Here is a 26,290-nt window from a genome sequence, read left to right on the forward strand (position 1 = left end):
AACTTTCTGGAAAAATGGATCATTTCATACGGGTTTATTGAAATTTTTATAGACACCCTTGATCGTATCCTTTATCATTCTGCTGAACAAAACTACAATTTAACATCAAATCGGACCTGATTACATCACAATCTGCAGTCAGAATTAACAACCAGAAACACATGGCTATCGTCTATTAAAAGTTTAAGGCAAAAATCAAAATTGGACTTACACAGTTGCAGTCAAAATATGTGGAATTGATATTATTTTGACCTCTTATTAAGCTTTCAGAGAAGCATTAGACAATAGCGAAAGAAACGGCTAACATCAGAAAACTGCCTTGGACATCAATTTTAGTTGGATATTAGTAACACTGAGTGAAATCAAATATACAGTATGCATTATATATTGTAAAGACTGTTCAGCACAAATTACAGGTTGCCCTTTGCAGAAAAAAAAAAACATTATTGCATCCCTAAAAGTGCTAATGGTGTCTTTAAAAACTGGCTTGAATTCAAACACAACACAGAAGACCGTAGGTCCGTGGATGGCACATATTGACAAGATAAAAGCGGTAAAGATTTGTTTCATGTACAAGCCACTCTAAAAATTAGCAATGGTGGACGAAGGAGAAAAGACAAAGGAGGTGAAGTTATTATGATAACCAAAAAGATGTACAAAGAAGAAGAAAAACAGCTGTAATGTCGCCCCAAAAATAAAGTATATGAGATATATTTCTCCGCTCAAATCAAAAGTAAATTTGCTTTAAGACACACTTTTCACATACAATAAATCCTACATTCTACAATAATGTTTTAATATAGTATATTACGTAAGCAGTTAAACAATTTTGCTGAGGCAGGATTTTATAAATGTTAAAGAATTTTCAAAACATAAATACATATAAAATAGAATTAAAACATTTGTCAAAATGTGTCCTTTAATTGGCCCGTTTTTGTTGCTGGTTTCACGCAAACGTGCAAGTTACTCTTTAATATAGTTGCCGATGCTGTTTCGTGTTTTTTTTACACAAGTTGCACACAACACGCATAACAAAAAACAGTGTATCACAGTACAAAGGTGGTGGAGTGTGGCACAGTTTTTTTTTCAATGAAACAAATCAGACAAAATGATGGCGATGTCTGCCAATCTGCATCATCACAAACTTGTCTCCCGGTCTAAGCTCTTGTTGTGCCGCCGACGCTTGTGCCGCTTCTCAACACTCTTGGGCAAACTGTGCAGGTTGGGCGGAAAAACAAACAACGATACATTAAAGTGTCTGAAAAGGACATTTTCTGTAGTTTCCAAGGACAAAAATAAGATTATTACTGGGTACACAGCACAACTGCCACTACAGTGCCAAGGTGTCATGCAAACACGCCCTCTAGTGGCTATGAAAGCACGTGCAACGAAGATTTGCTAAAATTGATATATAGAGAGCTTTATATTTTTTAGCATTCACATAGAACATTTAATTAGTTCAATATCCACTCAAAAATCTCATATTATAATATTTTTGTGACAAAATATAGAATATAGCATGTGCCTGTTTTTGTGCTCCGATAAATGTTGCAAATAGGGTTGTATCACTATGTAGTTCTTTTATTTTCATTTAGTTTGTTCAACTCTTTTGATAATTGTTCTATCTGACTGCTTCATATGTTCAAGTGAATTAAATTCACAGCATGCCACCGTTTAACATTCATAGCTCCAATGTTATCGTGTGAGTCATGCAAGGCACACCAAAAAGTCAATAACTTGCACATCAGCGTATACTTTGCAACATGCAAAAGTCCAAAAAGTATGGACAGTTGTGTGCCCATGCCAAGTGTGTAGATTTTCAAAACAAAAGTATGTTTTGCCAACGACTGGGTCTATAAACTTGCAGCTATTCGGAACCCTAAACAAGATAGGATTCAAGACTCACCTTTGGCTTCTTAGCTCCTGAGAGGTTATGAAGGGGAGCTTGAGGGATGGAATGAGGCAGAGGGAGGCAATGCAGGAGATTCTACGTTAGTCTACAGGCCGGACAAGCATAAGGACAGGGCTTCTTAGGTCATGTCCACACTAGAGGCTGACATCTTTTCGTGATGGGAGGGAATTTCACTACTAATCATAGGTTGGGGTTCAGAAGCTGGAGTCTAAGTCATTGGGGAGTGGGAAATATGAAAACAAAGTCGACAGGTGTGCAAAAATGCATATAAAGTAAGCAAAACAGTGCCGGATTGGCTGGAGGTAAAAGGAGGGTAATAATGGAATTCTGTGGGATTCTCCACTTGTAGTGGGAATGAGAGGAAGTCGGGTTCTTCCACTAATGATTGAGAGGGAGCAAGGTTAATCTCTCTAAAGGTGGGAGGGAATGGGAGGGTCAACTCTATTCTCGTGTCAGCCTCTAGTCCGCACAAAAATGTTATAGTCTTTGAGACCAGATGGATCATAAAATAGAAATAATCTTTAGAGTAGTACCAAAATACTATGGCTTCCTTCACCCAGGCCAATAAATATGACTAGAAAAAATGAGTATAGATTTTTTCATTTTCAACTGTGCTTATCCTAGACAGGGTCATGGAGTGCTGGTGCCTATCCCAGCTGATTTAAGGTGAAAGGCAGACTACACCCTAGATTGGTCGCCAGTCAATCATAGGGCACACATACAACCATTCACAGTCACACCACCACCAGGTGGGAAGCGATCCCACACTGCCCACACTATATTCAGGCTAAAGAACCACTGAACCACCAGTTGGATATTACAACAAATGTTTGATTCCTTTTAACAATAGTTAAAGAACAAAATAACATAACAATTGAATCCAGTAAAGACACAAGTACAGGCATTTAAATTGACTGATTGTAAATACTATGCATTCAATCGATATGCTTGGTCCTAAATACATATACAAAAATACAATATTCCATTTATAAGCTTTTGTTTTTAATTCCATACCTTTTAGTGGTGGGCTCTTTTTCCCCAGGATTGACACTCTTCCAAACATTCCCAAAGGAGCCTTTTGACATCTCATCAGTGATGTTCACTGTAGCAGGATCGCTCCTTAAGATGAATCATTGCGTGGGGAAAAATACAAACTTTAGCATCGGGTGTGTGGGAGTGCTAGTTACACATCGACCTTTAAACATACTTGTAATGTTCCTCAAGTGGCACCTGCACAATGCCTTCTTCCTCTGCAATAATGCTGTGGTCCTCCTAGGTAAAGACAGAACTGAACATCAGGAGCAGTCAAAGTACGCTTACATAAAGGAGTCGGGTCGGTGTTAAGTCCAAGACAAGGACGCAGTTCTTTCTCAGTTTTTCTTTACCGCACCTCTTGCTCAGCATCTTCTAGCTTCTTCTTCTTCCACTCTGGGATCAAGTCATCCAACCAGCTCAGTTCTCTCTTAGTGAAGATTAAGTCTAAGAGCTTCCGGATGAAGACCAGTGCCAAGACCTTGTGTAAGAGAAACACAACTCAAACCGTATGTACAAATTTTGACAAGCATTTTATGGTGCTCAATTCAATGTTTAGCCATACATTATGTTGATATGCAATAATTTGCAGTGTCTCAAAAAATATGCCATTCTTTCTTACCATCATTGGGAAAACTATAGCCGCCTTGGAGGTCTTTATAACCCAAAGCAGCACCAAACAGCTGAGTTGGACGATGGTGAAGAGGTGTACCTTCCTCAGAGGAACGTGGCGGAGGTAAATGAAGTCAGGCTGGTGCTTGGCCGGCATTCCAAACAACCTTAGACGGTCAAAGAACTGCCAACAGAGAGGTCAGTAATTATTCATCAAATGCTATGATGTGCAAAAGAAGCACTGTAAGTTATATTTATATGTAACTTTTTCATCCATTGATTGGAGAAATGGAGCCTTTCTTAGTCAACTATTGGCAGGAGATGCCTGGTTGGCAGACAATTCCAATTCCTAACATTTTTAGTACATTTGCATCTTGTAGAAATGCTTAAGAACTATTTGTACTAAAAAACAAACCCCAATATGTTCTAATGAAAAAATGGTTTCTGTATTTTTTAAGTATTTCTCCTTTTTTTGTAATATTTTGACCTTTTCCATTCGTAACTATGTATTTTCTTGTTTTTCCTCTCATTAGATTTTGACTTCATGTTTGGGAATTTTGACCCACATGAGCCTCATGAGGATAAACGGCATGAGATTTGAATGAGTGAATTACTGTCGGACTATTACCTTATTGAAGGTTAGCAATCGAATGTACATTGGGCAACAAAAAGGTCTCAAAGACTCCCAGAACTCACCTGAATGCCTCTCAGGGAGGATGCCCCCATATAGAGAAACACTCCATACAGAACAGGCATGGGGATAAACTAGAAAAAACAAAAACAAATTGTAAAGTCTCCATACTTACAGTGTAGAATAAGTTTTGATTATTTTGTTCTGACCTTCAACACAGATGTCATAAAGACTGAGCAACCCATTAGGGTGAAGATCATAAGACCAGTGAAGCGCTGTTCTCGGATGCCCAAAAATTTGGGTTGCTCTCCCGGTGCGGAGCATTCGGATTCTAACTTCAGGCTGTTGACGTGAGAGATAGAGAGCACGGTGGCAGCCACAAACCATGGTAGGCCCATCACAGAGCACACGCCCAGCATCACCCCAACCACAAACAAGTCAAGATGGTAGCCACAGCCTTTCTGAAAGCCCAATACATAACAGTTTACCCTTCAGTCGGAGAAGTACTTTTAAAGTTATTTGCAGGGGAGCGTAGATATACCTTCAGTTTGTGTTCTTTCCTGTTGATAATAACAGCTGTGATCTGTTGGTCCATGAAAATGAGGATTGTGCACAACAGAGCAGGAAGGAAGGTGATGATGGTGGTCCACCAGGGGTTGGGACCCACGGGGTTGATGATCCAGCCACGATCATCTCTGGTTGGCTAAAAGTCATTAGGACAGTTTGTTAGTTTGTTATTTGAAGCTTAAGAGAGTCAAATCATTGAATACATCCTTCAACAACAACATGCTTTAGTGCAAAAAAGACTATAGAAGTGCATGCTTCTACCCTTTTTAATTTTTAATATTTTGTTCAGATAGATTGGATGAAACTTACTTTAAACTTGCTAGGAACTTGTAACTTTGGTGAAGGAATGCCCAGAGCATAGTCAACCAGAACCATGGTAAGGATGGTAATGAAGACTGCAAAATCACTGATGATGGCTCGCACCTGAAAACAAAAAATGTACAATATCCACTTCAAGATTAAAAAAAAGAATGGTTCATAGTGTAGCTAGACCACTTGTGGGGTTACAGCATTACTGGCCTTTGTAGGAAAGTAGCGCCTTGTCTTGAACTCTTTGAGGAAGGCAGACATGAAGACGGTAGAGAAGAAGAGGACCACACACCAGAATAGGACGTCAGGAATGTAAGGGCCATGGGGTCCACACGCGCTGCCCAAGAACTCTCCGTGCAGCTCTTCGCACTCCTACTGGCACCAAAGGACACCATGAGGATGAAAGTGATGTAATGATGGCAAACGTGTCCATTTAGTGAGGCGTAAAGCTAAATTCTATATTGGCCTTGCACACATAGTTTACTTTCTCATGATGAGGTCTGAGGGACAGGATTTTGCGAGCCACCCCAATTAGTAAGTTTAAAGATGATTTATTTACCTTAACTTCCAGCATGGTCCAGTTGACCTCCGAAGCTGTGATGTTCCTCTCCTCCCAGAACAGACGAGTCTCATTACTGGGATTCCCGGGCTCCACACAAATGCATCTATAGAATGCAAGGTTTTCCATCTTTTATTAACTCTTCATAATTTAGAATCAGAACATTTTGTACTTAGAAAACAATCTCTAATTTTGGGGATGGTATTGTGTTAAAACTGATTTTTTTGCAGCACGTAAAAGTATTTTTTTCTTGATGATGAAGGCAATAAGTATATAGGACACTTACGAATACTGTGTTAGTTTCTGCAGGTTGTTGTTTTTATTGATGGGGTAGTGCACGCCCAGGTGAACTAGTTTCTCCAGGGCCTCGTAAATGAAGATGATGCAGATAAGGGCAGCAAAGGCTTCCTCTGTGAACCGAGTGATATAACAAACCAGCGAGCTGGCGTCTGTGGCCACAAGCAGGAGACAGAAAAAGGATGTCCAAAGGCCTATGCAGGCCCTTAGGGAGAGGTAGGAGAGGCCATATTCTCTGAAAAAAGCATGTTGTAGAAATAGCATCACTTTGATAGAAAGTCCAACTGTGAGAACTTTATATATTCAAAGCAAATGACACACTTGCAGAACTTGAAGAGGATCTTCTCAAATACAAGAACCGGACCAGTGCTGCCAAGAATTGTTAGTGGCTGGCCAGCAAAAAGTGAGTACGCAATTCCAGTCATGGAAGCCCCAAACAAGGACTCGATGGCACTCTGAAAACATGAATGGGTAAAACACAGTATTATCGCAAATTATCTCATAAGTAATGCTTGGAGGGTAACCAAATGTTGCTAAAGTTCACCTACTATAGTTTGGTGAATTCCCATTTATTATGTAACATACAGTGTTACCCTGCTATATCACAGATATTTTTTTCTGCTACGTTGTAATTTTTTTTAACACTTTTTTATGTTCAGTGTTTTTTTTTGTTTTTGTTTTTTGGACACAGAAGCCCGAGTTGAGGCTTGTGTGCCTACACTGTAGTAAAACATACCACCAGATGTAAAAGAAGGTACTAAAGTAGACACCAGTAATAGTCATAGTCATTCAAATATGGGTGGACTATGTTTTTTTTTTCTTTTTAAAAGGATGCTCTTACCACACGCCCTTCAGTAGCCTCACCCAATAGACCTCCAAAGGTGATGACAGGTGACATGCAAGCACAGTAAAGGAAGAGGAATGAGGCCAGACACTGCAAGCTAATGGCATCCGTGTAATCAGAAAGATAGTGAGGGGCCTTCCGCTTGATGTCTAGGATAAAACCGCCAAAGAACCTAGATGGAGAGAAACACATTTTGAAAATATTGCTTCCCAAAAAACTTTTAGTATAGAGTTAATGGAATATTACCTATGGGTCAATGTCAAATTCTAAGCTTGGGAGCAGGATTAAAAATACTTCACAACACTGCTTCAGGTCGTTTGTCATGAATCCAATATTCAATTCATATTCTTGCTCTATTTAAGATAATGTTGTAAGTGCTTTAAAGCCAATTTGACATTTTTTCACACAGTGTAGGTGCTGATGTGAGAAAATGATGGAGTGAGAAGTTCAACACCCAAGACTCCCCGCTTGGAGATTGGTTATGCAATTGTTACTGCAATGTCACACTGACAACTCCACACATCTAATCGCACAATCCAATCATGTCTGAGTGAAGGCAGGCAGTGCTTTGATTTGCAAATCATAAAGTGTTATAACAAAACAATGAAATGATAGCCACGTGATGACAACTTGGACCCAAAACACATACAGTTTGAGCTCAAAAATGCCTGTGTGACATTTCGAGGGACTTACAAACTCAATTTCAGAAATACCCATGCCAAAAGATGGTGATGACAATAATTTAAATTCACTTAGGCATTCATTTTTAAGTCTTAATTGTGAGCTTGTGCATGATTCCTCATTCCAATCCTATACTGAATTTTCTCTTCCACAAACGTCACATCTATTTTCTTAAAGGCAACACATTTTTACATAAGTGACCATATAGCACACTAAATAATACAACAGACATGCCTGGTGGTCACAGTCAATAGCATCTGCTGTGTAATGTAATACTCCACAGATGCTGCTAAGTCTACAAGTTGATTACAAAGTACCCCGTCGAATGGTGTCAGATGAGCCAAATAAGTCACAACAAGTCAAGACATAGGATACATCTATGTCCCGCAAGAATGATCGTGGTTTTTTTTTCTCGTCTACTTACTTTCCAGTGCGTTGAAGCTCGGGGCCGTCATGACCTCCATGATCCCCTGCCTCAGCAAGATCTGTAACTCCATTTGGTAGAGGAGGAATCTTTCGCTTTTCCTGTATGATTAAAGGACAAATTTCTTTAAAACAACAAAGAGAAAAATCAGGAAAATGTCCCTTCCTCTAGAAGGTAATTAAGCATCCAATTTCATATTTTTGTTACGCACACTAAACATTGGGATGAAGGAATCTTTGTCAAACTTCCAAACTATTACACTATAGAAAAAATACCATTGTTTACCTGAGAGGGCACATTTTTGGGCGGTTCTATTCTGATGGAGGGATCCCATTCTCCAGGGGGTAACACTGTAACTTGGTCCAAGAACTCATCAATACCTGCCACTAGGTCATTTCTGTCTTTGGCTTTATATGCCACATCATGGAAAACCTGCGAGGGGAAAATGCTCTTTTAATAAATAAACTTTTATTCCATTTCGTCTCTAGGATGGAAAAGCAACATCTGGCATAAATAATAGTTGCACTGTGCAAAATCCTAATGATCATCACAGCATGCCGACTTTCATTTTTGGCAACATTTTTAAAGTACAGCTTGCGCTCAAGAAAACAACCAAATCCATGATTATTACAGCTCTTATAGTGACCAGGCAAATGCTTCACCTCATCTGTCATCAGGGTTGCAATCGACCGTCCAATTTCATGGTACTGTGGACCTTTCCCTAGGGGGCCGAGCAGAATGAAAAGAAACCTGTGAAATACATAGGGAGCAAATAGAGGGCAGAGTCAATGAGTGAACTAGATCATCTGTCCAAGAAGAAACATAAAGTTCAGCAAGAGCAACCTGGTGGTTATGGGAACCTCAGCCAGGCCGCTGAGAAGCACAGCTGGTGCCAGGCGAACAAAGGCCACCACGGGACGCTCTAGAAACTCCAATTCTCCAACCAGGATATTGGAGGCCTCGGCACCAGGCGGGATCTTCTTCATGAAGTGAAGGTCGATCTAAAAAAAAATACATTTCTTTGATTATGACAGAGATTGAAGTGAATTAAGGCTTTTAGGTGCTTACATTAAATGAGTCTAGTGTCAAAGATCTGTGAAAGAATTTAAATACTTTACTTTTTTGTTAAAATAAGCCAAAAATTATATGGATTTTTCAAAAAGTGAGGCCTGTGTAAATAGTAAAAGGAAAAAATCTATTATTGGAATTGTGTCTTTATCGACAGATAGCCTGAGTCAGGTATCGGGATTGGATCAAAAGTCAAAAATGAAGCATCACTAGTCTGGATGGATAAACGAATCTCAGTCAGATTTGAATTCTATCATGCGAGTGGGTATAAGTCAGTGAATAGGCTTTTATGTAAGTAGTCTACTCTATCTGTTACATTTTGTCCATTTTCCCAGGATACGATTTAAAAGTTGACCATTTCACATGGTACCAAACCCTAAATAAATAATTTGACCTGCTCTCACTTTCCTCAGATAAATAGCAGAACCAGCAGTGGCTCACCTTGCTAAAGTCGACAGCACTGTTTTCTCTACTGACATCCTGTTTGGCCTCAGTGGTGGCTGACTGTGCCTGGGATGAAACTGTTTGGCCTGTCAAGAGAGCACTCATTTTAAGTCAACCAACGATGTCAGAAAAAAAGAAGATTAGGAGACGTTACTAATTGTTTAGATAGTCAAGCAATCACTTGTGTGCTCAGCACTTTCAACCACGTCATAAAACTGCTAATGGTGACCAGTGTGGATTAATAGTGTTGCCAAATACCTTGTGATTTTTCAAACAGAAAAGCAAACAGGCAATGTTCAGAGATGTTGGCGTGCCCTTTTGTTTGCCATACAGGCTATCTTGATAAGACAGACTCATTCATACTGCGCTCTTACTAAATATTGAATGTAGAGCGTACGTTTCATTGGGATGTATATCTCTAACACATACCATTTTTATCCATAGAATGAGGCTCTGATTGCTTCTTCCCGATGTCAGCAAAAGAGCGAACAATCGGAATGCGATTGGCAAGCTTTTTGTGGTTTTGGTGGTGATGCTGTTTGAGCAGTGCCTCGCGGATCCTCCTCCGAGCATCTTGACCCAGGGGCCCGGACACCTCATGCTGATCCAGGACCATATCTGAAAGATTACGCAAGGTGGGCTTGATTTTGTTTCCTAACTGACTTTGGGCACTAGTCAGACCCTGAAATGGTGGCCACCCAATCACAAGGCACAAGAAGACAGACAATCATTCACGCTCAAACTCATACCGAAGGCCAACCGCGGGCTGCCTTGTATTTTTTAGGTACTTTGAAACCATTCAAAATACATTCTTTCAGAATCAGAGAGGGATCCAATTCAGAAACCATGAACTGCAAAATTGTTCTTTTCAAATAATTGTTTTACCTGAAATCTCCTCCAGTGAATTTGCTCTCATGTCCAGCATCACAGTGCCGTTCATTATGCAGCTACGGAGCTCAAACAGACTATGTAGAGACAACGTGGCCACATAGGGCTTACTCCATCGCTCACCGCCATCCTCGACGTCCTCCTCAAACTTTAGCCACCTAAACATACATACACACACATAATCTATGTAAGATCTGTAAAATATCAATCAATGCTAGTGGAAACCAAACACAACCATTTTGTGCCATGCTTTCCAGTTCAAATGAGCAATTTTCTGCCACCCGGGCAACTATTGCAGGATGTGATGCAACAAAATCAGTGTCACCTGGCCGTCTCCTTCCATTCGGCATCCTCGCCCTCTCTGAGGCAGATTTCGTCAAGCTCTGTGAACAGGGCGTGTGGGATATGTTCCTCATCGCCATCCTCTGTTCCCAACAGAAACTGCACCCTCTGAGCTGGTGTGTTGGCTGCAGCAGAAAACAAAGGTGGAGAACAAGCGTTCATTTCTGCTATTTTAGCAGTGAGAGGCCAATGTAATGGACGAAGAGAGACTGACTGTGTGATGGGGATTCTCGTCCATCATCAGCCGTGGAGTCCCTCTCCTTGGACCGCTTCCTATGTCTGTGACCGTGGTGGCGGTGGCGGCGATGAGATCTTCGACCCAGAGGAACATGTACTCCAATGTACAAAGTACGATGACCTGGATTCAGCAAAAAGGAAAATCTCTGATGCTGGTAAGTCAGACAAAACCAAGCTATCAAGTATTGTACACTGGAAAAATCAATTTCCATATATAGAGGTGCACAGGTTTAGGTTGTTCCATGACCATATTCTAGATATTAGTAACTCAATGCAATGTTATCAATGTAGATGAATGGAAATAACTCTATTCTGGTCAAGCCTCTCCACAAAATCAAAACAAAAAATATGTTTGCCCTGTATTTTCTATCATATTGTGCTTCACAAAAAAACATGACATATTAACAGATTCAAATGTACGTGGCCTGGACACTGCACAGCATTATGCTGAAATATAATACATATAAATATATAATAATGACTGAACTACTGTAAGATATCTGGTAAGATTAATAGATTTTTCACATCTGATGACGAATTTTTGGCTGTGTATTGTTATCGTATTGATGTAAATACATTGCTTCCTCTTTTATTTATAAATGTCTGTTCCTCCTAAGTGTTTTAGCACTGTCACTTAAGACCCTTACAGATATGCTCCAAAGTCTAGTAACATGACAATGTTTATGTATGAGTAGAATCTGCCGACTCTTCTTAGTTTGACATTACCCAGTAATTTACCGCCTACCGACCAAATCAGCAACGGTAATGTTCCACTTCAAATGCAGAGGCCGATGACGTAACTATCAAACGACAACAATTTCGCCATTTCCTTTTTCTTCTCTATGGCTACTCACAATAGCAAAGCAGTAGGCAAAGAACACAGAAATAATCAAAATGGCAATGTCTTACTGCTTCTTCCCAATCTTGGGACTGATCACGATTAAATTTCAAAAAGGGTGAACGCAAGTCAACAATGTACGATCATATCACTACCAAATTGTGAGATTATGGTATGCATCGAACAAAAACTCCCTTTCTAAACAATCTTTATACATTATTCATAATATTTACAAACAGCAGCACCTCCAAAAAGCATCACAAACATATTTTCCAGTGCACTTGTGCGTGCAGGAGTTAAGCATGTATGCACAAGGTTGGTGTGAAGATAATCTGAGTTGACTGTCTCCTCTTTTTCACTGCAGTCGAGCTGACTGGCCATTACTGCACTCCCCTCCAACCACCCACCCTGTCCTGGCCTTCAGATGAGTGGTCAGAGAACTGTGGATGCCCTGTTCTTGCCTTCTGCACCGTTAGGTGCCAGGACGACCAATAAAACAAATCAGTCCACATGATGCATTTTACAATATTAATTTCGCATTTTTTTAAACTATACTCATCATATAAATGTACTAGAAACATATCTTTCATCTTAAAATAAGAATTATTGTACACAAAAGAGTGAATATTTAGTCATTCCCCATTGCTTTTATATATGTGGAGCAACATAAGAAAAGAGAGGAAACGTTAACTTTCATCAGGACAATTTTTGGAATGAATTTCAAACATATCTTCTTCATTATTAATGACCTTTATGTCTTTAAGGTCAAGCTCCCACTGCAACAAATGCAGACAGAATAATTACTAGAGAGGAAAGCCCAGAAGGCTGGACATTCTATTTCATATGATGGCTGGCTCCCTTCTTTGCCTGTGAATATGACAAAGCCACTGATTTACTGCAAATAGAAGGCAGGCTCAAGCAATTGGATGACACGTCAATGTGGACTCAATTTGTCTGATGATGGATCGATACAACTCCACCACAAAACCTTTAATCAAAAAGGCTTTAATGATAAGGTTCTAAACTACTAATTGATCATGTCAGTCGATTTGTGGGTGGGGAAAAGTATCTTGTCATTTTATCAAACAGCTGGCTGAGCAGAACAGGCATTACATTTAAACTACTCAAGCATAGAAATAGATAAATTGCTTCGATCACATTGAAATGAAACCATGGCCATTTTTAGTTGGACATGCAAAAATCTAAATGAAAAGGTACGATATAACATTTTATAGTATGGTTGAAACAAATGTTGCTAACTCTGCTTGACACTAACGTTGATGTTTTACCTTCTAGTTCTTCCTTCTCAAAGTTGGTGTTCAGCATGGAACGAGTTCCGCCACGGTCCACCACTGCCTCCTCATCTGTCCTCTGGCACAAACACACAAATGAACAAGGTATGATTTCAAGTCTATTAGGAATTAGAATGAAACTAAAATCTTTCAAACTCTCACTCTTCTTACAAAGCGAAACATATGTCAGCATGTCCAAAGCTTAGATTCTGTATCACCAGCTGTAGCCATAACAACAGAGCCCGCCAATCCGTTTTTGAAAGGCACTTTCTCTTGTTCAGGGTCATCATGCACTCTTCGATGTGCTTTGAAAAGCTTGATAAATAAATGCACTTCCCAGGACTGACAAGAGCCATTGATCATTAATAACAACCACCTTGGCTAAGAAGTTCACGCTTATCCTAATGGATACTGCACAGTTCACACTTTTCTGCAATATTACATTTATTAGACAAACCGAGCCACCCGATGGTGTAGTGGTTCTTCCATCTGGTTTTGGTGCGTCAAGTCTGGGTTCAATTCCCACCAAAGTGGTTGTTTGTCTCTCTTTCTGTGCCCTACCACTGACTGGTGACCAATCTTGGGTGTAGTCTTCCTTTGGCCAGAAGACAGTTGGGTTAGGCTCCAGCAGTCCCCACAAGCCTTTCGTGGATGGGCGGAATGGAAGAGGAATGAATGACTAAATAAATAAACAGACTTCTTTTTTTAAATGTAAAAAGACTGGAAGGTCACCTTTAAGAAACTAAACCTTTATTTGAATAATACTCATACGTATTTTGGTTGAGTAGTTACTTGTACACTCAATATTGTTTGCCTGCATTGTGAAATTAAAGTAAAAGTACACAGGCCGTGCGTAGTGACAAGCCCAGGATGGCTCTTGCTGACCATCTGACGCTGATCCCCAAAAGATTAAAAGGCAAGTGAAATGGTGGCACGACACACTCTCACACACGGACGAGCACGTGCGTGATGAGCCAGCCATAAGGTCAAAAGAGTTTGCTGCCTAGACGCAGTACAGTATTACTAATGCAGTGGCATTGAATGAACATTGGGACATTGGGACTTCACTATCATTCATGCTCCTCCTTAACTTGGCCTCCTTGACTCACTCACACAGTCACAAATCACAGACACCTTTAGGAATATGCACAGACAGCCAGCTATCAATAAAATTCATACAGGTTTGATAAAATACATTATATTGCTATTTTTGCAACATTCTAGTTTGTCATATAAACCAGTGTTTACTGCTACACAATTAACAAGCGACAAAACCATCAATCACTTAATAAATTTAAACTGACGACCATCACCTTTACATCAAATGAAAAGAAACGGAATGCCTACAATCTGTTTCCAGACTATTCTGCACCTTGTTATTGGAATGAAGTTACACTTGATCTGACTTAATATGCATCCACTTTATGCCTCTATACTTTGCCAAATGTACAAAAAAATCATATTAAAAATTCACATCTCACTGCATTCCTAGTATTATGTCATAATAGAGCAGAATCTCAACAAGCCTTTGCATCTATTTTTAGTCTGTGATGATACAGCAACCTCTGTTCGATATGACAGACTTTTGAATACCCCCACCAGAAAAAATATTATAAAAAAAACTATGGCGGGGTCGGAAGAAACGAATTCTGAATTCTTTAGTGTGTTCCTTCTGTTCTGATGCTGGCTTCATGGGAGGGCAGAGAGCACGTAGGCAAGACTGCATTGGGAGTTGGGATGGATGAGGTGGAGGAGGGGTGGGCATGCGACCAAGCGTGATTAAGAGACATGCTCACGTGTCCCTGTGTGTACAGTCCATCACTCTGGAAGAATTATTTGCCGACCAGCCGTCACATCATGACCACTGGTACGATCACTACAGAATTGAATCAAATACTCTGCATTCACAGAGATAATATTTTCAGTTTAAGTGTGGAAAAAAAACGACCCCAAGCTGAGTCCAATGTCAGTCAGTTTCCGCTCTTGAAGGTCATGATGCTTCACTTCCTGTGTTTGAGCATACATTGGCACACAGGGAAAATGAACAAGACACAATTCACAATCTGTACACTGCACCTGTGTTTTGTGTTGAATTTTTATGATACACTGAAGTTGATTGATGGTAAGATATATATTTTTTAGATTGCTGATTTCATCGATGTATGAATGGGGACACTCTGAATTGGTTACCTGACAAATGCATATTTATAATGTTTGTGAAGATAAGCAGAATAGGAAATGAATGAATGAGTATTTTTATAAAAATCAAATGAAATATTTGCTTTAAATCTGACATATGGTTCTTTCATTATAGTCAAAATGGATGAAATTGCATTAAAGGCGATATTTTCAAATCTGATCTGGGTATGTAGTTTCATTTCTCTGGAATGTGACTTAAATCTGAACAGCCCATTGACCACAAATTGGAATTCATGTGACTGTGGTGAGACAATCTTCACTCAATAAAGCTCCCAAGTTCTATGCTTGTAAATTTGATTTCATGTAAAGTAGTCCCACTATTTTATAGCAATCAGCACCAAATGACCCACTTACTTTCAATAAGTAACAAAGTTGTTTTAAATCCCTGTATCCAGCTATTTGTACTCAGGATATTTAAAAATTATTTTCCATATGCTATCCCCTTCAAAGAACCTCAAGCTGGTCTATTCAAATCATGAATGTCACACAAGTTCTTATGAGTAATCCCGTCACAATATCATGTAGCTCTCTGGGAAGCAGGTACAACATGTGACCTAATTTTAAGGCAGCAGGCTATTCATTGATGTTCCCTGCGGAGCAACATAATGAAGGTTAAATTACTATTGTTGTTCCAACTTTGAAAGTATAGTATAGCTCCCATATAAAATTCCATAACAATAGGTTTGCATAGTAAAAAGAAAGGCAATCTTGTGAAATATAGTCAAGGTAAGTGTATCTTGTCAGAGAGAGAGAAATGGGTGCCAATCTATTTCCTTCCAAGCTGCACAATGCAACACTTACATACAGCATGTTTTGTGGTTTGCAAAGAGAGAGAGATGGATTATCAGCGGCTGAAAGGGCCTCGGCAATTGGCGAGTGGTTTTAGTTGTCATGTTTTTTTCCATCCATACAGATGGTTACCGTGGCAATGAAAACTGCTGAAAGCATCACTATTTATGAACATAGAATTGTTTCTGTTTGTAAAAAAAACTGTCAAAAATATCCCGGCAAATGCACATTTATTTTCTTTCCTTTTGATTTGATTTTCTTTATTTGCTTTTTGCATTTCAATGAAATAACCGCCATCCGTGCAGGATTCATAAGCCTCAGTCTCGGAACAGAACAGTCCCATCTGTCAAGCATCTCCCGTTTAAAGCCGTACCTCCTGTCCCCTCGGCAAAAATTGTCCAAATAAAATAAATATTGTCCTACCTGGTAACTAAATCTCTTGCTGCAGTCCACTGAGAGCATCTTGGGTCCCCAAAAACGGGACAAGACAGTCGATAACACCTTTTACTTTGCAGGCAGTCGCAGGGGGAGTGGGTCAGAGGCGCTATGTGTCCCACTCGGGGAAAATAACTTGGCTCACATCGACGTCAGCTTGGAATCCAATGTGGAGATCTCAAACCAAGATGGAGCAGTGAAAAATGGTAGCTCAACCCAGGTCTGATTGAATCGTGATTCTTCTCTTCCAGGGTCAAATGTTTCATACTCGCATCCATCCAGCAATCCGCCCATCACTCCCACCCTTCAACAGGGATTAGAGCTGTGACATCATTGATGCCACCGTGATGTGAGCACAGCTTGTTTCTCACTCAGCCTTGCACATTAGATACCTCATGTCTAAGATTGACAATTGCGTCACTGTTGCAGTCCCCGGAAGTTTCAAGTCATTTAAGGAAAAGAACAAAAACCAGAGCAATGCTGTCAAAGTGAGGATATGTTCGGATTTAACTCAGAAACACAAACACCACAGGTACCACTCAATTTCATGAGCATGCCAAACTTGAAATGATTCAAGCTTTTTTTGATAAACTCTGTGCCTGTTACTCTGGCAACCGAGTTTCTGGATCAAGCCTTGTCGTATCCACACAGGAATAATTTTGGGTAAGCCTTGTTAAGCCACCTTTTATTCGAAATATCTTTTAAAAATCTGACAAACATTGAATTTTTTTATGTATGGAATGAACATAACTTTTTTTATCATTATCAAAATGTATTTTATCTGAAGCAAGATATTTTATTGGTAATGGTTGGTAAACCCTACTGTGTTTGTGTAAGTGAATAATGTGGAAATTAGTTACATTACTTTCATATTACATTCTTATCTCAAGTCTCTTAATTGCAACGTTCAATGATATAGTTTTCAAGCAATGTGCAACCTTTAAGGTGGTCTGGCTAAAAATAGAAAGACAAATGATGTATCCTTTTTGGACGCCTTACTGCTCCTCAACCTGACTGTCCCACTGAGACCTTTTAGTTGCATTTCAGATGAATATTCTTGGAGCAACCAGTGTATATCAACATAAATGTCCAAATTTCTCATTTTAATTAGTCAAAGATAATCAATTTCCAATAATAAAGGATGGGAAAAATCTGAGAAAATTTCCCATTGAGAGGGAGAAGAAGGTCTCTCAGTAATTAATTGTAATCGCTCTGTATCTCCTGGAGGTAATCAAGTAATTACATTGTGATTAAAGCGAATAAAACCCTTGCTCAATGCAAACAGTGTGTAGAATAAAATTAGCGACTTACCACATTTTTACTTTCTTGTGTGCTTTGTTCCTGCAATGAAAAGAAAATCAGTCAATAAGAGGAGACAAAACGTATTCTTCATGCACTGAGTTTGACACAAAAAATTTGAAATATAAACCTTTAAAATAGTACCCTAATATCCTAATATCTTCTAAAATGTTAACATGCTTAAATGAGTATTCTTAGACATCATACCCTGACAAGCTAGTGATGTTAAAAATGAATGCAATAATGAAATGGCACTGTATAAAACCTGTTTCCCAAAGACTCTCATGACATCCATCTGAAGATGTAACAATACTACATGGGAGCATAGTGGAATAATCCCACCTCGCGCTCAACCAGGTAAGGTGGATAGTTTTCATTCATTCATCAAAGCACCTAATTACTGGTGAGAGGATGCTATCGCCAAGGTTCATGATTAATTCATACGTTCTCTATTTCACTCTTTAGATGACAAAATGGAGTGAGCTCCAGATCTCTGTGGGAAGTCTGACCATGCAACACCTGAACAAGATGAACCCTAAAATGGTGAAAATATGAGAAATTTCACATTGGTTTTCTTGCTAGTTTTGAGGAGCATGGACTGAACAACGATATGAAAGGTGCTAGCATGCAAGTTGCGTAAGAAGCTGCAGGTTGTAGAGGACACATGAAGTACACTCATTAGACATGGGATCCAAATGGACACATTTGCAGTATTTGTATTTCTCAAGAATAAAAGAAAGCTCTGTTTTTAGTGACACTGACAGCACGTAATCAATTTAGGTTGAAGAGTTGCAATATCTGATGAGATTTATGGCTGATAATTCTGTTTCCCACGGTTGGTCACACGAAAGGCAAATGAATTCTCCCCAAAACACATTGAAAACGTTCTTAAAATGATACATCTCTGTAAGTACCAGGCGAAATTGTGCAGTCTAAAGATTTAATGACACTGGATTTAGTAGGTGTGATGAATGAATTGGCCTGTAATTGTAAATGTCAATTTCAGAGCATCCTTGAAGATTTCAAAAGATCATTTCTAGCATGTGTGATGACGAAGGATGCAGGTTCAAACGTGTTTAAGGCCAAACAATAAATCCATCATATTGCCTATTATTCTTAAAAATAAAATAAAATAGAATAACGAGGACCTCTCAGACAAATGAAAACATAACTCGTTTGACTTACCGCTGGCAACAGAGGCTCCATTTGAGCACCCTGGTCTGCAATGTCCATTTTCCCCTCCTCCTCCTTCCAAATGTGCTGCTTGCTCTTCTTTATTTGAGACGTTGCCCAAGGATGACGATGACGAGGTGGCTAATATGGCTCGCCGTCTCCTCCACTCGTCCCAGATTGTATTTACCAGTTTGGCTTTTCTCAAATGGAGGTAGCAAAGCATGCCCTACATATTTTACGCATGGAGGAGGGAGGTTGCGCCTGCCCACACAAGCGTGGGGAGGGGGTTCGAGCGAGAAGACCTCTATTAAATGAGTCTTCCACCCATAGGCGGGTATTTAATAAAAATATCATAAATAAGGAAAAAATGTGAGTGACTGGAGCGCTCTTTTTGTTTTGTTCATTTATGTCTGGGTACCACATCTAGGTTTCTTACCGCACTGACGTCCCTATGTGAGCCTGTAAATAGACATGATGTTAATTTGAAGACAATAAAGTCATAAAATAACGGGCTTGTGTCCACATTTCAGTCAATGCGGCACACCAACAAGTCGAGCATCGTGACGAAGGATGCTGCGGAACAACATGACGGTGCTTTGGCGCCTCTTTCTGGCAAAATTGACACTTCTAGTATTGTTATTCAACCATAGCGATCTGACCAAAATCTGACGTCAGGCCTCGTTGGCGCAGTAGGCAGCGCGTCAGTCTCATAATCTGAAGGTCGTGAGTTCGAGCCTCACACGGGGCACTTGTTTTACAAACTTTGCTGAACAATACTCGTATAGTGCCGGTATTCATTATGGTTTACGGTGTTTACTTTTGATTACGTTCTTGTTTCTTCCCATTACCACATTTTGACGTCAGGCCTCGTTGGCGCAGTAGGAAGCTCTTATAATGCCCGTATTCATTATTATTTACGGTGTTTTGAATAAATATAGTTTTTGATTTTTACCTTTTCCTGCATTTTATATCAGGCCTCGTTGCCACAGTAGGCAGCGCGTCAGTCGTAGGCAGCATTTATAATGCCAGTATTCATTAATATTTACGGTGTTTTGTTTCAATATAATTTTTTCTATTGTTACCTTTTCCCAATATTTCGCAACAGGCCTCGTTGGCGCAGTAGGCAGCGCGTCAGTCTCATAATCTGAAGGTCGTGAGTTCGAGCCTCACACGGGGCACTTGTTTAATAAATTTGCAAAATGATTATTTATCCTCATTATGGTTACGGGGGGTGCTGGAGCCTATCCTAGCCTAGTCAAATGAACAGGTAACCCTAATCCTACCCCTAAACCTAACCCTAACCCTAGCCTAGTCAAATGAACAGGTAACCCTAACCCTAACCCTACCCTACCCCTAAACCTACCCCTAACCCTACCCTACCCTAACCCCCTAACCCTAACCCCCTAACCCTAACCCTAACCCTAACCCTAACCCTAACCCTACCCTACCCTACCCTACCCTACCCTACCCCTAACCCTAACCCTAACCCTAACCCTAACCCTAACCCTATCCCTAACCCTAACCCTAACCCTAACCCCCTAACCCTAACCCCCTAACCCTAACCCTAACCCTACCCTACCCTACCCTACCCCTTACCCTAACCCTAACCCTAGCCCTAACCCTAACCCTAACCCTAGCCCTAACCCTAACCCTATCCCTATCCCTAACCCTAACCCCTGTCTAAATTTTGACTTGTAGTATCAATTTCGGTTTTATATATACTGTAATTATACCTGATCTAATTTATACACTAAATATATTTGACGAAAGTGCGAGCAAATGATGAAATCATGCTCCATGGAATAACCATAGAAACGCGTATATGTGCATAGCATTGTGGATTGTTTAATGTACTGGCACTTCTAAAAACAAACAACTTTTTTTGCAGCTCAGGCGGATTTCGGCAGCTCGATGTTGTCCGAATCCGAACCGCCCAGCTCAGACGTCATAACCCTGGAAAGATGGCCGGCAGTACGGGGCTAAAGTAAGGCAGGAAATCAAAACACGGGCTGCTTGGAGATCATGACGACGAGCTAGTCTGAAGAATACCATCGCTTGAGGACTTCTACCTCTTGAGTTTCACAATATGTGACATGCCGGGGTCGTTGTTGTTTGAGGCCGCCACAAGCAGAAGACGTTCGGTTGTCTGCTACCATTGGCTAGCAAGGGAGCGAGCTAACAATGCTAGCTGATCAGCGAGAAAGCTAGCTGCCCGCTTGACTAAAATATCAAGACACCCATCGTTCTAAAGGTGACAGTGGTGACAAAAAGTTGAATTTTGGCCTTAAACAACATTCGTATAGCTGCCGTCTCGAAATATCTCCCGGTCGTCGAAATCAAGGGAGGAGTGTCCTGATCCGACTTTAGCGTCTGTTTCACAGTTAGCAGGCGACCACATTCCCTCGATCGCCCTGTTAGGATGTATTTTATTTGCGTGAGTGGAGCTTCCGACATATTTTGAACTCTCCAAAAGCTAACAAACAGCACCCGGACCTTGTTGTTCCGTGGGCCCACCTGTCTATTTACATTCACGGACATAAATAAGCCGAGGGGCTCTGAACAAGTTCGACATGGCCCTCCCACCTGGGACCCTCCCCGGGATGCAGGTAAAAGCAACCTATCTATTCTTTGTGTTTTTTTTATTCAACCCTGTGTCTACTAAACTTTATTGAGCCACCTTTTGTGGAAAACTTGCAATGATATGTTTCAATGCATAACAAATAGTCTGTCGTATGAGAAATGTTGTTATAGTACTGGTTTAGCTTAAAATATAGTTGACTACCAACCAACTGTACATTTTTCTAATCCATGTTGGCCAGACGATGGATCAACCATCACGTCAACAAAGAGATTAAGTTACATTTACTTCATTCAGCAGTATTGGGTGGCTCAGTGTATTGATCAAAGTCATGTTAAGATATCTAGCATGTGGTACATTCCTGTATTAGCTAAATAGTACCAAAACTCAACAAAACCAAGTAGATGCTTAAACATTTAAGTCAGACACCCTGCAGGGCACAAGGAGACGGACAACTAAGAACACTGTTAACCACAACTAGGGGCAATTTAGACGCTATGTGTTTTGAGTTTCTGGCAAGATTGCGCCTGATGAAATAGTTTTAATCCTTCTCATTTTTTTCTTTGTTATACTTATACGTTCATTGCTCACCTCTACACCATCCATCCATCCCTGTTAGAATGTCAGAGTGGATCCAGAGGAACTCTTCACAAAGCTGGAGCGAATCGGAAAGGGTTCGTTCGGCGAGGTATTCAAAGGCATTGACAATCGGACCCAAAAAGTGGTGGCCATCAAGATCATCGACCTGGAAGAAGCTGAGGACGAGATTGAAGACATTCAGCAGGAGATCACTGTGCTGAGCCAATGCGACAGCCCCTTTGTCACCAAGTACTATGGCTCCTACCTGAAGGTGATGCCTCGCCACACCTTTTTGTTAACCTGTTAAATGGCAAAACGTCGCCAACACTCAAATGTATGTTTTTTGATTGCTATAGGATGCCAAATTATGGATCATCATGGAGTATTTAGGTGGTGGTTCTGCTTTAGATTTGGTGAGTCTCATACAATACAGTGCTGTTGTACCGACTATATAAATGTTTTAATACTAGGGATGTCCTGATCACATATCATCACAAATACTATGTCTAGTTTGCATGTATGTGATGGCAGTGCATCCAAATTTGGTGACATGACAGCGAATTAAAAATATCAAGTCATATATTTGGATGATTAGGTAGAGGGCATTTGCCAAGAATGAGCTCAACCTTGTAGGAAAATGGAATGGAAACTCTTGTTTAGGATGTTTAGATAATCAGACCTCAGTAATAGTACTGTTTTTTTTTTCAACTGTTATTTTATTTATTTTTTGCACTGATGTTTTTTTCTGTTAAGATGGAGCCCGGTTCTTTGGATGAGACCCAAATTGCAACTATTCTGAGAGAGATTCTCAAGGGACTAGAGTATCTTCACTCTGAGAAGAAAATCCACCGAGATATCAAAGGTACATTTTCATACACCTGAAAACGTGACAATAGTTATGTTTTGCTTCCCATCATTTGGCTTGTCAATTGGGAACAGATATACTTGATCGATTCAGAGCAATGTATCATTACATTTGTAGTGATAATTACAACAGCGATGATAATTGTAGTCACAATAAATAACAAATGCAAATGTTTATGCCGTTTCAACTTGACGCACCACAGCCGCCAACGTACTTCTTTCTGAGCACGGCGAGGTGAAGCTTGCCGATTTCGGCGTGGCCGGCCAGCTCACAGACACCCAGATCAAGCGCAACACCTTTGTGGGCACACCTTTCTGGATGGCCCCGGAGGTCATTAAACAATCTGCGTACGACTCTAAGGTAAGGAAAGTGATAATGTGCCAGATCACACATCCATGCAGAGGTTGCTCGACCTTTGGGATGTTCAATTTGGAGACTGCACAACGATTATGTATGACAATGCACATGTATGCATTGCAGGCCGATATCTGGTCTCTGGGCATCACAGCAATTGAGCTGGCGAAAGGCGAGCCGCCGCATTCAGACCTCCATCCCATGAAGGTTTTATTTCTGATCCCAAAGAACAACCCTCCTACTCTGGAGGGAAATTACAGCAAGCCACTCAAAGAGTTTGTCGAGGCTTGCCTCAACAAGGAGCCCAGTTTTGTAGGTATTTCCAGCCGGCCATTATGTTTCCCTAGCAGCCTTGCTATTCTAAGGGCTTTTCCCCCGCTTCATTTTTGCAGAGGCCTGCTGCCAAGGAGCTGCTGAAGCATAAGCTTATTGTACGCCATGCTAAAAAGACATCCTACTTGACTGAATTGGTGGACAAATACAAACGGTGGAAGGCGGAGCAGTCGAGAACCACCGAGTCCATCTCTGATGAGTCAGACTCGTAAGTGTTGACAGCTTATTATGCAATCTTATAACGACAAATACTGAAGTGTTTTATTGTATTAATGTTTGTTAGGGAGCAGGATGGACAAGCATCAGGTGGAAATGACTTTGGCAGTGACAATTGGATCTTTACTATCCGTGAAAAGGACCCAAAGAAGCTACAGAACGGCGAGGGGCCGTCGGGGGCAACTCAACAGGTGCCTTACATAGTCTTTCCAAATCAATTTTATGGATCACTTGTTGATTATCATCATTCCACCACCATCAACACAACACAGTTTCAATTATGCTTTGTTTTCGAAATTAAAGATTTCATTTTAAGATTACTTATATAACTATAAGTCATAGTGATTGAAAAATTACATGTGAAAACTCATTATATTAAGAGTGCATCGGTAGCACAAATGTTCACTTTTACTATCGTAGGTGACATGATCTTTTGAAGTCCGTCCTAATTACTAGAACATTTGCCCAACTTGGATGATTCTATATTTTTTGCCCCTTTTCAGTGGCGTAGTACGATGCGTTTAACATTTCATATTTCTTTGCAGACTAAAGACATTCCAAAGAGGCCTTATTCACTGAGCCTGTCCACAGTCATCTCTCCTGCATTAGCCGAGGTAACAATCACGACCAAAATTGACAAATCATTTTGACCTGAACATACTAAATAATTGTTACCGTACCCAGCTTAAGGCCAGACAGGAGCACATGAACCAGAACCCTGTGGTCCTGGACGACTTGAAAGAGGCCATCTTGCGGGCCGAGGAGGCCTACCCTGGGATTTCAGATTCCCTGGTGGCTCACATGATTCACAGGCTCCAGAGGTACCACTCATTACCTCCTGTCCTGTTTATGATTGAATTACTTTAATATGAGCACCACTTTTTATTTGTTTTTTGGCAGTTTCTCCAGAAGCAGATCATCATCTTCTATCCCATAGTGAGCAGCTCTCTACTCCCCAAACACGGAACAATCTTACTCCCCTTTTGCCATTTTACTCGGTAGCAGCTGATTTTGATCAACATCTATTCTGCTGAGACTTGTATTGACATTGCTGCTATGCAGATTTTTTTTTCTCACCGAAGAGCTCCCAAAGACTTCAGCCTACTCCTCTCTTTTAACTCAAGCAAGTGGCATATCCCATGGGAACCTTTTGACAAAAGATACTTGGTGTGAATGCCATCTTTCCACCAAACAGGCCTAAAGGTAAATACCAGTGTTCATTTTTGGAAAACCTCAGGTAAAGTGCTTAAAGTTGACTGGCAAATTTCAATTTGCAGGCTCTCAATCACTGTGTACAAAATGCCCTCCAACATTTTGTAGATGCTTCTACTGAGAAAAAAAAAAAACAGAAATGGCTGAAACAAAAACAAAAAATCAATCCCATGTTTTACCAATGTGTAAGTTATGGAGCTCCCTTACATAATGTGATGCAATATAGACATAATGTGCACACAATGCCCTTTACTTACTTCAGCATACGAATATGTGGCCACCAAATAGATTAATGTGAGCAGAATTATTATTTTAAGTTTAATATTACAGAGAAACATGTAGTGTCTGGGTAAGCCATTGGGCACCTTAACTGGAAACGGCAATAGATAAAAACATATCCTTTTTCTAAATGCTTGCTTTTAGCAGGTGTTAGTTGTCATTTGATCCAGTGCCAAAAATAAATCCATCCTCATTCCTGAACATTGTTTAGCTTTAGAACTGTTAAATCCTACACACGGTCCTATTAGCACTACTTGACATATCCAAACCCTTTTTTGTAGTCACAGTTTAGCATTTGTGTGTACAAAATGTCTATATTGCAATCAACTTTCTCTCCCATTTCACTGGCTCCAATTCAGTATATCAGTGTTTTGCCTGACTATGTCCCAAATTGCAATCCTTCCATTTCAAAGGCCTGGAGAAAGCAACCTTGTTTCAAGGGTGGTGGGTATTATATGATAACAGCCAAACAATGCCACTCATCATGCCCTCCTCACACAGGAAGTGCCATTGTTTTTCCTATTTTTTAATGACTGTTCTAGTTACCATTTCATTTTTTTCCCCCACCAAGGAAGTGTGGCACTTACTGAAAGAGAACCTAAAAGCAAACATTTATTCTACAGTTGCTAATAGCCATGTGTTGCTATGTTTACTTGAGAACTCCAGAATCTACTGTGCTAATGCAGCAATAATGTTGAGAAGTTGTATGACTTATCAGCACTGGTAAGAAAATTAAAAAAAACACACAAAAAAGAAATGTGATATTTTTATAACTGCGGTTATGGAATGCTTAGCGAAATTTTAAAAAGGCTACATAAAATATTACTTTAAGGAAATAACTGTGTACATTTGTTGATCATAGCTGGCAGTTTATAGTACTGTATATAATATTTGCTTGTCATTGGAGAAGTTAAATGTAAGCTTTTAAAGTGGCATAAAAATAAAGATGCTACTGCAGATGTATGTGTATGGCTCCTTTTATATTTCAAGTAGAAAACACAT

The 26,290-nt window shown here is 40.1% G+C and overlaps 2 protein-coding genes and 2 non-coding genes across 6 annotated transcripts; 3 read left to right on the plus strand and 1 right to left on the minus strand.

Annotated features, from left to right (window-relative positions):
- Nucleotides 1-19: 19 nt before the first annotated feature.
- LOC144202676 (sodium-driven chloride bicarbonate exchanger-like) lies at nucleotides 20-19,163 on the minus strand. 3 transcript variants are annotated; one of them, XM_077725573.1, is made up of 27 exons: nucleotides 18,885-19,160; nucleotides 17,712-17,741; nucleotides 12,975-13,056; nucleotides 10,825-10,968; nucleotides 10,594-10,735; nucleotides 10,266-10,426; nucleotides 9,810-9,998; nucleotides 9,378-9,466; nucleotides 8,712-8,869; nucleotides 8,531-8,618; nucleotides 8,154-8,300; nucleotides 7,869-7,969; nucleotides 6,761-6,935; nucleotides 6,241-6,374; nucleotides 5,909-6,154; nucleotides 5,623-5,728; nucleotides 5,274-5,435; nucleotides 5,064-5,177; nucleotides 4,729-4,890; nucleotides 4,397-4,648; nucleotides 4,253-4,321; nucleotides 3,567-3,740; nucleotides 3,303-3,425; nucleotides 3,120-3,184; nucleotides 2,927-3,031; nucleotides 1,907-1,944; nucleotides 20-1,213 (listed from the first exon to the last, which is right to left on the minus strand). In XM_077725573.1, the coding sequence occupies exons 1-26, from the start codon at nucleotides 18,930-18,932 to the stop codon at nucleotides 1,932-1,934; spliced, it is 3,279 nt and encodes a 1,092-aa protein (XP_077581699.1). In that variant the 5' UTR covers nucleotides 18,933-19,160; the 3' UTR covers nucleotides 20-1,213; nucleotides 1,907-1,931. The 3 variants fall into 3 exon arrangements, with proteins under 3 accessions (XP_077581699.1, XP_077581683.1, XP_077581691.1); XM_077725557.1 differs by lacking the exon at nucleotides 1,907-1,944 and having other exon boundaries at nucleotides 18,885-19,163; XM_077725565.1 differs by lacking the exons at nucleotides 1,907-1,944; nucleotides 17,712-17,741; nucleotides 18,885-19,160 and adding an exon at nucleotides 16,389-16,697.
- Nucleotides 19,164-19,547: 384 nt separating this feature from the next.
- Nucleotides 19,548-19,620, plus strand: trnam-cau (transfer RNA methionine (anticodon CAU)). The gene has a single exon. It is a non-coding gene; the product is annotated as a tRNA-Met (tRNA).
- Nucleotides 19,621-19,977: 357 nt separating this feature from the next.
- On the plus strand, nucleotides 19,978-20,050 carry trnam-cau (transfer RNA methionine (anticodon CAU)). Its single transcript has one exon. It is a non-coding gene; the product is annotated as a tRNA-Met (tRNA).
- A 746-nt stretch (nucleotides 20,051-20,796) lies between these two features.
- LOC144202698 (serine/threonine-protein kinase 24-like) lies at nucleotides 20,797-26,245 on the plus strand. The gene is made up of 11 exons (XM_077725597.1): nucleotides 20,797-21,478; nucleotides 22,070-22,300; nucleotides 22,386-22,442; nucleotides 22,783-22,891; nucleotides 23,097-23,254; nucleotides 23,375-23,560; nucleotides 23,641-23,789; nucleotides 23,865-23,988; nucleotides 24,343-24,411; nucleotides 24,482-24,618; nucleotides 24,698-26,245. The coding sequence occupies exons 1-11, from the start codon at nucleotides 21,443-21,445 to the stop codon at nucleotides 24,732-24,734; spliced, it is 1,293 nt and encodes a 430-aa protein (XP_077581723.1). The 5' UTR covers nucleotides 20,797-21,442; the 3' UTR covers nucleotides 24,735-26,245.
- The last annotated feature ends 45 nt before the right edge of the window (nucleotides 26,246-26,290 follow it).

The sequence above is a fragment of the Stigmatopora nigra genome, chromosome 1, assembly GCF_051989575.1.
Source record: "Stigmatopora nigra isolate UIUO_SnigA chromosome 1, RoL_Snig_1.1, whole genome shotgun sequence".
Lineage (NCBI taxonomy): Eukaryota > Metazoa > Chordata > Actinopteri > Syngnathiformes > Syngnathidae > Stigmatopora > Stigmatopora nigra.

Coding starts and splice junctions, on each gene's coding strand:
- LOC144202698 (XM_077725597.1), top strand. CDS start 21,443: ATGGCCCTCCCACCTGGGACCCTCCCCGGGATGCAG. Junction 23,790..23,864: donor ATCTCTGATGAGTCAGACTC/GTAAGTGTTGAC, acceptor AATGTTTGTTAG/GGAGCAGGATGGACAAGCAT. Junction 24,412..24,481: donor TCTCTCCTGCATTAGCCGAG/GTAACAATCACG, acceptor TACCGTACCCAG/CTTAAGGCCAGACAGGAGCA.
- LOC144202676 (XM_077725557.1), bottom strand. CDS start 18,932: ATGGACATTGCAGACCAGGGTGCTCAAATGGAGCCTCTGTTGCCAGCG. Junction 9,467..9,809: donor TCATTCTATGGATAAAAATG/GTATGTGTTAGA, acceptor CTCTCTTGACAG/GCCAAACAGTTTCATCCCAG. Junction 3,426..3,566: donor CTATAGTTTTCCCAATGATG/GTAAGAAAGAAT, acceptor CTCTTACACAAG/GTCTTGGCACTGGTCTTCAT.